Source organism: Alligator mississippiensis, chromosome 14 (genome assembly GCF_030867095.1).
Source record: "Alligator mississippiensis isolate rAllMis1 chromosome 14, rAllMis1, whole genome shotgun sequence".
Lineage (NCBI taxonomy): Eukaryota > Metazoa > Chordata > Crocodylia > Alligatoridae > Alligator > Alligator mississippiensis.
Genome location: NC_081837.1, coordinates 1,252,353 through 1,264,380, shown reverse-complemented (window position 1 = coordinate 1,264,380; position 12,028 = coordinate 1,252,353). Strand labels below are relative to the sequence as shown.

Here is a 12,028-nt window from a genome sequence, read left to right as displayed (position 1 = left end):
GGGCTGGGGAGGGGCTGAGCCGAGAGGGGCCCCTGAGGAGGGGGCAGCCCCAGCCAGGCAAGCAGGAAGGGGTGCCAGCTGCTACAGGCACGAATCCTGCCCCCACTTCACCATGCACAGTCCCCCTCTGCACCCAGCCTGCCCCCCAGCTTTGTGCACCCCCATGCACCCCCACGTGGCAGCAGCAGGTCTCCCCCTGCCGGCCGCGCCGCGCACCACCACCACCCCTCCTCCAGCCCAGCCCAGCCCAGCCCAGCCCAGCCGCGCCTGCGCAGCACTCATCCCTCCGCGCGCCTGCGCAACAAGACCCTTCCCCTCCCTCCCCTTTCTTCCCTCCCCCTCCGCGCCGTGCGCCTGCGCCGCCCGCCCCGCGCGTCCGGTCAGGGCCGGCCGAGCCTCGGCGCGCCTGCGCCCCCCCCCGCCCCGCGCCTGCGCAGTGCCGCCGCGCCGCCAGCTGGCGCCTGCGCCCGGACCCGCCGCCACTGCGCCTGCGCGCTGGGGGGAGTTGGGGGGGGGGCGCGGCGGCGCTGCGCCTGCGCGGGGGCGGCGGCGGGGCCTGAGGCGCGGCGGTGCGTGTGAGGCGCGGCAGCCCCCCCCTCCCCCGCCATGGCCGGCCCGGCCCCCCCCGCCGCCCGCCGCCGCCCCCGGCCCGTGGGCTAGGCCGGCCCGGCCCCATGTGGGAGAAGATGGAGGCCAAGACCGTGGTGTACGACCTGGACACGTCGGGCGGGCTCATGGAGGTGAGGGGCCGCGGCGGCAAGATGGCGGCGGCGGCGGGTGGCGGGGGGCGGCGGGCCTGATCCCGAGCCTGATCCCGGCCGCCTGTCTTTCTCTCCCCGCGCAGCAAATCCAGGCCCTGCTGGCGCCGCCGCGCAGCGAGGACGGCGACAAGCGGAGCCGCCGGCCCGAGCGGGAGCCGCGCCGCAGCGGCCGCGCCACCAACCACGACAGCTGCGACAGCTGCAAGGAGGGCGGCGACCTGCTGTGCTGCGACCACTGCCCCGCCGCCTTCCACCTGCAGTGCTGGTAAGGCCCAGCCCGGGCCCCCGCTGCCCGCTCACCCCAACATGGCGTGTTTTCGTGCTCAGCGCCATTTTGCCTGCCCCGGGACAGGGGGGTGCCCACCCCCCCTCGCGGACATGTTCCTCGCGGGGCCGGCGTCGCGGCGGCAGCACCCGGCCTTTTTGTCCCGTCCGTGCGGGGCGCGCTGGGCTTCGGCGACGCGCGCAGCGTCAGCAAGGAGATGTTCGGGGCAGGGGTGCCGTCTGGACTCCACGATCCCTTCCGGTTCTGCGATTTGTGGCTGTCAGGATGTCGCACGTCGGACTGGGAAGCTTTTGTGCCGGCTTAGCCTCGCGTGTGTGCGTGCGCTGGGGGTAGAACCGCCGTTGCCTCGTCAGCGAGGAGGAGGAGGAGGGACGGGGGAGGGGGGGGAGCGTGCTTTTATGTTCAGTTTCCCAAAATAGCCTCACGCATACCTTTTTTCAGCGGTTGTTTGCGGGCTTTTGAAGTCCGGTTCTTCGAGGAGTTTGTTGGCGGGAGTGGGGGGAAGCGTCGCGGCTCCGCTTCTCAATGAAAACCGAGCGTGGATGAATCGACCGACTGTGCCCTGCCTTGTCGTAACAGTCGACGTGTCTCTTTGAGTCGGGGAGAGATGCGCAAGCTGTGGTGTTTAACGCGGTGAAGGTTTCTTGGTTTTAATCGGCGAGTGAGAAACGATGCTCGCTTTATGCGCCTTGGAGGCATCTGGGGAGTGGTTTTTGGGGGCGGTTTTTTCCCCCAACAACTGGATGAATCGTCTTGACTAGTCAGTTCGGTCATGAAAACAGGGCTTGATCCTGTCAACTTCTACTTGCTAAAATAGTAGAGGAGGCAGCGGCTCGCGCGTGCAGGGGATTGCTGGGGTTGGGTGTACGGACAGATCAGCAGCAGTGCAAATCGCGGTGTGAGAGAGAAGCATCCTGTTTTCTACAGCTACAACATGAACATCCTCTGAGGTGCCAGGTCCACTGAGCAGGCCTCTTCCTTAGCTGGAGTAAAACCCCAGGCTGTGCTGTGCCCTGCCGTTGTTCCCAGACTTGTGTGCCCCCCTCCCCAGATGTATTCGGATGAGACGAGTTGCTTGTAGGATGACAGTATTCTTTTCTTGGTCATCTTTGGTTTTTGTTTTCATCTCCTACATCTTGTTTAAAGTAAACTTCCTCTTTGGGTAGAAACTCCAGGCACAGATGCAGCACTTGCAGTTTCCCTGTTTGTTTTTATTTATTACCTGCAACTAACAATGAACATACCTTTAAACACATACCACTGCAATGGAGTGGAGCAATTCAGAATTGATCGACTAAGAACTCTAGATGTTAGCCTGGCATTATCAACCTGTTTTCTCATCCCTACAGAGGAGAAATTTAACACGAGATTGGAGCTCATGGCTACTGCGCAGAAGATGTCTGAAGCCATTGGCAGCTTTTGGTCTGTATAATTTGTGAGGTGGGGATAAGGAAAATGAGTCAGAGGAAGGAAGTGACTTGCCCAAGGTCACTCAGGGACCTGGCAGCAGAACTGGGAGACAAACCTAGCTTTTTCCTAGGCCCACGCCGCCTCCAAGAATAAGTAAGCAGTGCTTGTGTAAGTCCTTAGTGAGCTGAGTTCCTTGACTACATAAATACATGTGTGTTCAAATTCACGGTGGTCTTTTCCTTTTTGAAAAAGGGAAACAAATGAACAATAATTCCCCCCACCTCAGTATATTGATACTCTTATTTCCATACCCCATTTCAGTCTGGTGAGGGAGGCCTTACTCTCCTTTGTTCATACTTGCCCAATAATGTGTTAGACTCACCTACTTCAGTTAGCAAATCTTCAGGCAGATATTGTGGTTCCAGTTAGGATTGTTGGATGTTGACAGGGTCACTCCAGGGAAGGCGGCTGCTTCTGAAAATTCTTTTATCTTGTTCTGAAACCTATGGACTGTGTCACATCATAGTTATATATATATATATATATTTTTTTTAAGTGTTGAATTGTTCTGGGCCTAGCTAGTTTATTTCCTTCTCAGAAAAATGGTGTTATGATAGGATTGTCACTCTCACAGTGGCTCTGTGTGGCAGGAACAGAATTTGATTAATTTATTATAAATTTGGCCAATCTTAAAATGCTATTCCACAACGATTAGCCTGTGACAAACAAACAAAACATGTATTCTTCTTTTTAAGCACACCCTTAGAATTCGTTGATGTATTCGTTGATGTATTGATTCTGCGATGAACTGGGATATGGTGTAATGTTCTTTAGAGAAGTCATGTTGCATTTTCAGTAGTCTAGCTATGATACCACTTCTGATGTCTATGTCCACTGTTCCTCAAGATGAAATTTCCCGTTGCAAACTCTTTTCAACTTTTGCTGGCTTGTTTATTTTTATTCAAAGAGACTGTATTGCTTCAGCTTTTAAAAGTCTAGTTTTGGTTACAAAGTTTGCATATTGATAGGGTTTTGCCTGCTAATGGGATCATATGAGTGCAAATTATTGACCAGCTCTAGAAACAATGCGGTCAGTCTCTGCTCGGTTCCGTTGCAAGATGGCTTTGAGCTAGATTAATTTCTTGTTACCCAGAAGCAGTTTATTTGCTTATAGCTTTCCATACCCATCTCTAACCCCCTTGTTCTTGAGGTTTGTGACAATAATAGTCTGTTCCCCTCCTCTTCCTTCCCTACTATTCCTTCCTTGATCCTACAGTAAACTCATAATCCTGTGTTTGAGATCAGTCATGGAAGCTAGGGTGACGTCACAAATTCAGCAAGATTTCCCTGGCAGATTAAGCGGAAGGTGATTGTTAGAGAAAGTAATGGACATGTAATAAGAGTGGATGGGTGTTGCAAAATGGAGAAAATGAGCAGCAGAATCTCTTTCCATGTGAGAGACCCTTGTGCGTCTCTGAATCAGGGCATTCGGAATGGTTAAGTCGTATTTATAATTGGCACCCAAGTACTCTGGTGTTAGTATCCTGAAGCAACCCGAGTTGTTAGAAACTAGCCAGCTGCCTGTTGTAGGGAATTGGGCATTTTTACATGAAAGCAGACATGCCAGAATTGCAAGACCATCTCTCTCTCACCACCCCCCTCCCACCTCCCCCCCCAGTCGTCTTTTCACATTTGGTTTATCCTGTTGGTCTGATCCAGGGTAAATTCTCTGGCTGTCCCAGGGCAAAAACGCTGCATCCTTGCTGAGGGCTGGTAGTTCCATCAACTTTTTCTTTCTTTCTTTTTTTTTCTTTTTGAAGCACTTGCCTCACCATGTTTATATTTGGCTCTGCTTCCTCTTTCTGATTTGGCAGTCTTCTCTGAAGTGCTGTTGTCGAAGAATCGGAGCAGCAGAGCTTGCAGAAAGGCAGGCAGAGCTAACTAGTCGGTTTTTTGCATACTTTTTTGTCTAAGTCACAGTGGTAAAAAACTTTATGCGTATAATGGGGAATAAGTCTCCTTTAACTTGTAAGAAAATAGTCCCATTTGAACTCTGCTGTAATCGCACTTGGCCTGTCCTAATTTAGCACTCAATTTAGTTATCCATTTAGTAGTTCTGGGATTTTATTTATTTATTTATTTAGGCTTTGTGTCAACTCCCTGCAGGGGGGCTGCAAAGAAGATGGAGCTGGGCTGTTCTCAGTGGGGGCAGACGACAGAACAAGAAGCAAGGGGCTCAGGTTGCAGCAAGGGAGGTTTAGGTTGGATATTAGGAAAAACTTTCTCATGAGGAGGGTGATGAAGTGCTAGAACAAGGTTACCCAGAGAGGTGGTGGAGTCTCCATCCTTGGAGGTTTTTAAGGCCCAGCTAGACAAAGCCTTGGCTAGAATGATCTAGCTGGGGCTGGTCCTATTTGGAGCAGGGGGTTGGACTAGACCTGACCTCCTGAGGTTCCTTCAACCCTCATTGTCTATGATTATGTCCTTCCCTCTTATATTTTTTGGTTGTGAACGAGGCATCCAATTTTTGGCTTTCCTTGTGAATTTCACTGACTTTTATACTGGGTTAGGTTGTCTTTACATCCTGTAAGAGGCTGACTGCTCTGTATTAGCAAACTGGGTGGAGATAAAATGTATTCTTAATGTGGGTCTTAGTTTCGTGAAAAACTTCTGATGTTTTAAAAAGGTTTGCACCCAGGCCTTATGAAGGCTTAAGTAAAGTTGAATTATAAAGTTTGAATGTTTACTGTTGTAGAAAACTAATCTTTATTAGCTTGTATGTAAAATCTTCTGAAAAAATCCATCCTTTAGAAAGCATTTGAAATAAGCCTGATATTGAACCTGGATTTAATTTGAGCTCATAATCCTAAAATATTAGTTTTGAAAAAAAATTAATTTGCATCATTAACAACTTCGTATTTTGGTTAGTTAACTCCAGACTTTTTTTCTCCTTTCAAAGTGGCCACTTGCCAGTTTTTTATGGTTTAATTGATTTTGCTGTTTAGGTGGTGTCAGGGCAGTGCTGAGTTTGAGATACTCAGCTTCTTTATAAAGAAGTGATTCACTGGTCTAGTTATGTAGAAGGATGCTTGGCTTGCATCTGATGATGGTAATCTGACTGACCTTAGCAGTTTAGCTAACATGCCTCCTGTATAACTTTTGCTCTGTTTTACACACATGCTCTGAAGTGCAGAGCTGGATAGGTTCAGCATAGAAATAAAGCTTGCCCTGAACCTAGAATTTTCTGAGGCATAAATGTATTGCAACTTAAACGGAGTGATTTTTGTTTGTTTTTTTTATTGTATTTTTCAGGAGGCTTAAAAAATGTTTTTCCCTGCAGTATGTAGGTGCACAGTCTCAGTAGATCAGGCCTGCACAGGTTTCAGAATGGATTCTGACACTGCTGCCTATTAGACTTTCAAACCAAGCTGTGGGTAGCTGCTGCCTTAAAACCACATCATGACAATCAGGTTTGCAGGTTACTGGTGGCATGGGGGAGGGGAGGGAGGAGGCTGTTGCTTAAGGTAAAGAGGACTCAATCTACCACTCCCCTGAAAAGATTAAATTTATAGTAAAGGGGGTAGAATGAGATTAAGCTGTTTTTTCAAAAACTGTGGGGTAAAACCACTGTTGCCTTGCCAGTGGGGAAAAGTGTGCTTTTATGTTAAACTATAACTTCCAAAATAGGCTCACAAATATCTTTTTAAATGGTAATTTGTGGGCTTTTACTGCAGTAACAAAGTCCAGTTCCCAGTGGAGTGGTGTCCACAGCAGTTCCAACAGGGCATGTTGTAGTACGCTGTCATGAGAGTGGCAGAAGCGTGCGGTGAAAAATGGGCTGGATCGGGCCCATGGATTATAACCAACCCCCACGGACCAATGAGTGAAGCATGCCACCAGCATTAATTTAGAAAGCAAGTGTGCCCCCCAGGTATCAAAAGTTTGGGAAACACTGGTCTAGTACAGTGTCTTACATGTGACTTTCGTTTGAATTCATAACTGTTCAGTATTTTTGCGTTAGGGTTTAACTCTGCTAGACATGTCACAGCTCTTCTCTCCTGGCATATTATCAGACTTCTAGGTGTGGCTCGTGGGAGTGTTTCAGGACATGGAAAGTCCTCCCAAAGCGTTTCTAGCACCTAAAGGCACTTACTTTTGCAGGGGAAGTTTTCTTAATCGGATATGACTTCTGATTCATAATGTTAATTAGCTAATAACTAGTTGTGTGCATCTTGTGTGTTTTCTCTAAACAGTCTTTTCCTTTAATCTTACTTTGCTTGTCACCTTACAGCTAGACCACTGCATGGGCTCAGTGCTAGGAAATTGAGAGAGTACAGTTGCTTTCAAGTTTCATACAGCATTTAGTAAGAAAAAAGGACAGCTTCCATGCAGTACAACAAATGTAGTGGGGGTGGGTTTCCCTTAGCCAGTGGCTGGGGTGGAAGAAATCAGGAATACCAAAAGTTGTCTGTAATGGATAAACTGCACTCTAATTCCAGGTACTTTCAACAAAACCCTCATGGCTCAGTTCCCCCATTAGTAAGTATTTGTACCAAGAATATGTCTTGGGTTTGGGAGGTGGAGAGGGGTGGGCTCGGGCCTATGACACTAGCGTGCACCTCAGGCCTCTGGTAGTGGTTTCTGATGTTATGGGAACAGAACTTCATGGCACTCCCCGCTTCGGAAATTCCTCCTAGTTCTACACCTGTGTCATTAAGCAGAGCGTGACTGTAGCTTAATGGAAATGATCAAAAGTATCAATGGTGTATTAACACCTGCGTGTAATGCTAGGCTTCCTGGAAATGAGTTGCTGCATGTGTAGTGTTTATAAATATATCAGCCTTCACTTGTATGACTTTGTCACAACTCTTGAAAGAAGGAAGGCAGCAGCAGTGATGGTGTGCTTATTGGGGGTCTTGATAGGCAGCAGCTTTTAAACTGAGTTGATCTGTCTTTCTACAGACAGTTGTGATGTGTATAGGATACTTAACTTTTCCTGTGTTCTTGGAATACTTCTCTTTAATCCTAAAGTCAGCAGTAAATAGCAGACTCCTACTGTAAAGAAAGTTAGTAATTTCCAGAGTAGGAAGAAGGCACTCCTTTTGAAACGGAGAACTAAGGAATGGGGAATGTTTTGGCGGCAAGGAAACTGTACGGTAAAAAACGATGGAAGAACCATGCAGGAAGCAAGTTTGGGCTTGTGAAAGCATTAAAGTAATTCAGAACATAATATGGCTTTGTTCTGGGGATGTGAAATTCCTGATTCAGAATAAGCAGGCGTCTTGCTGCATTGAGTTATTGGCTCTACTGACCTTCTGCGGCAGTCATATGGTCAAAGAGATTTTCTTCTTGTGGTGGTAGAGTCCCAGTCAACTGTCCAGTCCATGGCTTCTGCCCAGCTTTCCCTGTAGTGTTCTCTCTGATGCCCAGGGGCATTGCAAATGGTGCTATATTAGTAATAATAATAATAAATAAAAGGTCTTGTGTATGTAGCAGTGGCTGGTACTGTTGTCAGCTTTTTTTCACATAGTTCCAGTCACGCAGATTTGTGGTTTTGCTGTGTCAATACTTCTGGCGTGGGGGGTGGGGGTTATTTTTTGTTTCCCCTTCCCCCCCATCCCTTAGCACACTTTCCGATTACCTTTCCACAGAGGTGTTCATTCTTATTTGTCTTTTGTGCTTTTAAGATGTGATACTGTCGCTGGAACACTGGGCTGGGAGGAAGTCTGGCATCACAACCGAACTTCTCTTCTGCACAAGTCACCTGAAACAAACTTAGAATGAGCTAGAATTTGCTTTTTGTGATTTTAATATAACAGGGGCCTGGGGACACAACTTGCATGGGTCAGCCCCACTTCCCTTGATGGGTTCTTGGCAAGCCGTTCCAGTCATTGCAAAAATAGTGGCCTATACAGGCTTTCAACTTGGGGGAGTGGGGAGTGTTATTTGTTTCCTCTCTGATCTTTCCCTGCTAGGAATAGCAACAGGAGCAGGCTACAAAACAACTTGGAGAAGAGGAAAAAGTTTGTCCTGATTTGCCCCTCTGATGTGTGTGGGTAAGGGTTTGTATATGCAAACGCTGGAAGTTAGTGTCCAATTAGCTTTTAGAAGTCTGTGGTTTGTGTAGTGGTTCTCTTTCTTATCTTGGAATTTTTGGTGGCTAGCTGAAGGTCAAAGTGATGCCTGATAACCTGAGGGACTGTTGCTTTTATTTAGAGTCCATTAACACCAAATCCGTGTTAGTTGACTGTTTAAGTAGAATGCATGGGAGTAAAATGCGTGGGAGTCAATAGTCTCATCACTTCTCTAAGATTTGAAGTCTCAATTCATGCTTCTTTCATGTAAGTAAAATCTGCATCAGAGCAAAACAAAAGAAAGTTGATATTTACTTTAAATAGTATCCACTTTGGTCACACTTACTGAAAAGTGGAACAGAAATAAGATTTTGAAGATGAGCAACAAAATACTGGAGCTAGTATTGAATCACCCTTTCACCAAAACTTTCCCTATTTTACCTTTACAGCTTAGAGATGAGAAGAACGGGGAGCTTTGGCTGTATTTATCAATGGTATAGTGAAGGATAAATCAAGGCCCGCTGTTGACCTATGTGAAGAATAATATGCAGTAATTATACAGTACACCTGCAGCAAAATAGTGAGTGTTTAGTAGGCTTGGGAAGGAAGGCTTTGACAAGCATGTGGGTAATGAGAAGTGGTTATATAAGAAGCATTGTGTATCTTCCTTGTTTCAGACTCTAGACTTGGAACTAACTGATGAGATACGGAATTAAGACAATTTTCCTGCAAGGAAGTTCTAGTAGAAGGCTACTTCTACCTTTTCTGAAGCAGCTAATATTTCATAGATATTCATAGATTTCATAGACATTAGGGCTGGAAGGGACCTCGGAAGATCATCGAGTCCAGCCCCCTGCCCCAAGGGCAGGAAGTCAGCTGGGGTCATAGATCATATTGGTCTGCCCTGGTAGGAAAATTCTTATTCTCCTTTAGTCTCAACGTGGACTCCCCCTTCACTCTTTCTTCCTGCCCATCCAGCTTGCAACGCTGGTCTTGTCTTGCCCCTCATCTCTCTGCAAATCAGCTCACCGATTCTTCTGTATCCAGACTTCGGTGGTTCCTTTCTGGTGCTCTGTGCCAAAATGCTGCATCATGCAGTGCTTGTTTCCCTGAGTTACTGTACTCAGCTCCTTTGTGATCTCTTGGCACCCAGTGGCTAAAACAGTCCATTCTCGCTGCACTGACCACAACCGCAGCCTCAACAGAGATTCAGGTACCTTTTGTCTGCTCTTCTGTGGGCATCCATATTCCTGCTGCCTCCTTTCTATACTGCATGGTTCTTTTTACTTTGGTTCCCGCTCTACCCTCTCTTCCACTTTCTTGCTTTGTTACTTTGTTTCTCTTCTCCCCCATTTAATCATATTCCATGTGCCTGAAATCCTATCTCATTCTTCAGAAACCTTCTTGAAATCCATGCCCCTTGCCTTTCCTTCTATATCAGCTCCCATCCTTGTGCTGTCCACTACTTCCCATTCACTTGGTATCCAGTCTTTGTCCAGAACCTCGTGTTTGTGTGATTTCCCCCCCCCCCCCCCCCAACACTCATTATGTTGGCCTGATCCTTAACCCTCTACTCTTGTCTAACCATCTTTTGGGTCAGAAAACATGTCTCTCTAATATTAATCTGCTTAGTGGCATAGAAGGTGTTGATGCCATGTAACTTTTCATAATACCGTGTCTCTTCTTCATGACTTTGTGGAGGGACAGGAGTCAAGTCAGGGTACTGAGTGGCTACATTGGCTTCAAAACTTGCATAGTAAGTAATATACAAAATGAAATAGGAGTTGCAAAGGAACAAACACCCTTATTGAGCTTGTTTGAAATGTGGGGTCTGACCCAAAGCAGAACTACTAGCAAAAGTCTTCTGCCCTTATAGCTTGTTCTTTTGGGGGAAATCAGGCTTGAGCTGCACTGGCAAGAAAATTTTCCCAGTATGAACTGAGGCTGCAGGAGGGGGGCATTGTCAACGGATCTATTCGAGCAGGCACCTTTCAGCCTTAACACCAGTGTGCCTTTTGTCATCTTACCTTAAGGCACCGCATCCCAGGTGTTGCAGACCTTGGGGAAACAGCGGCTTTGTTTGCATGTGATTCTGTAAGCTTACCAGGTACATGGTGTAGCTTTTTGTATTCAGCATGTGCAGTATTGTGCATTGTACTAAGTGTGTTAGCTTTCTGCCCAGAGGATTTCAGATCACTCTGAAAACTATAGAGAAAAAGGGCATCTGTACACGTCCTCTGGGGTAGGGTGGGGGGGTGTTTTAATTAGTGGCCCTCAGGAACCACTCTAATTGAAAAGCCCATGGTATCTTGTGTATTCAGCATCCTCCATCTCAAAATGACAGCAGGGACACTTTAACTAAAGCTTATTTAGCAAGCTTTAGTTAAAATACCCCAGTGCCATTTTGAAACGCAGGGATGCTGAATACATGAGACACTGCAGCATGCTGGAGCCTTCTGATTAGAACGCTTCAGCAGATTCGATTGAGTCTGCTCCAACGTGTTCTAATCAGGGCACATGTAAAAGTGCCCAAAGTGCCTCACACACCATTTGGTGTAGTGTTCTGAGGCGAAGTGCAACTAACAGCTTAAGCCAATGTAAAAGAACAGTTTGGGATTTTGGGAGAGCATTGTATCTCGTGGGTTTGCTCTGCTGTTCCACGTGTAGGCAGGGCATAATTACCTGTATTGGACTCTTCCTGGGGCAGCCTTGTAAGCTGATTTTTGCATTGCAGGGCTTTAAGGTTGAACCTCGGGAGGGTGTTCCCTTTGGCTGCTTCCTCCAAACGGTGCCAGGGTGTCAACTGCATGTATTTATTAGCTGGGAGTTTGAGTCTTGGGGCTGGTGTGGGCCTTCTGACCTTGGTCGGTAGCTCAGTGTGAGAGCTAGACAAGGCAAGAGTTCACTTAACTGCCGTATCCGATCAGACCACTGGAGGTGCTCTCATCTCCTGCTTTAATAGTGCCCAGGATTGTCTATCAGAGGAGTGACCAGTTATGGAACACGATGCATGTGGTGAATCCTGTGTCTGCACCTTGGGAGTTTTAATGGAATGTTCTGTCGCTGTCTTCAAAGTACTGTATATCGGAATACCAAACTTCCTTTCCACAGGTGGCTGCTTTTCTCGTGTGCCTCCTCTATTCCCCCTCTGAACCAAACCGTTCCAATCTTCGGTTCTTTTCACGTGGCAGTATCTCTTCGCTTCTGATCATATTTACTACCTAGCTCTGGACCATTTCTTACTCCTGCTATATTCAGGAATAATGTCTTCTGAGGGAATAATCAATGGTTTAGAATGATCATGGTATTCTGTTTTAGTTTGTTCTCCCTTCCTTTTGCAGTCTTTATGTCATTGTGCATTGAGCTGTGTACTCCTTTACGGAATGGTACTAATGTAGACCCAGAAGCATATACGGATTTTTTTAAGTCTTTCTTTTCCTTTCAGCACGCAGACCTATGTGCTAGTTGAGACTTATCACTTTACTTTCCCAGAAATG

At 47.1% G+C, this 12,028-nt stretch overlaps 1 protein-coding gene across 2 annotated transcripts in view; it reads left to right on the top strand.

Annotated features, from left to right (window-relative positions):
* Window positions 1-560: 560 nt before the first annotated feature.
* Window positions 561-12,028, top strand: part of PHF12 (PHD finger protein 12) — a 35,932-nt gene continuing 24,464 nt past the window's right edge. The window contains exons 1-2 of one of the 2 annotated variants that reach the window (XM_019477367.2): window positions 561-740; window positions 845-1,026. In XM_019477367.2, coding sequence (XP_019332912.1) covers window positions 675-740; window positions 845-1,026 — 248 coding nt within the window. In that variant the 5' untranslated portion in view covers window positions 561-674. The remainder of the gene's footprint in view (window positions 741-844; window positions 1,027-12,028) is intronic. The other variant, XM_019477366.2, reaches the window with a different exon arrangement.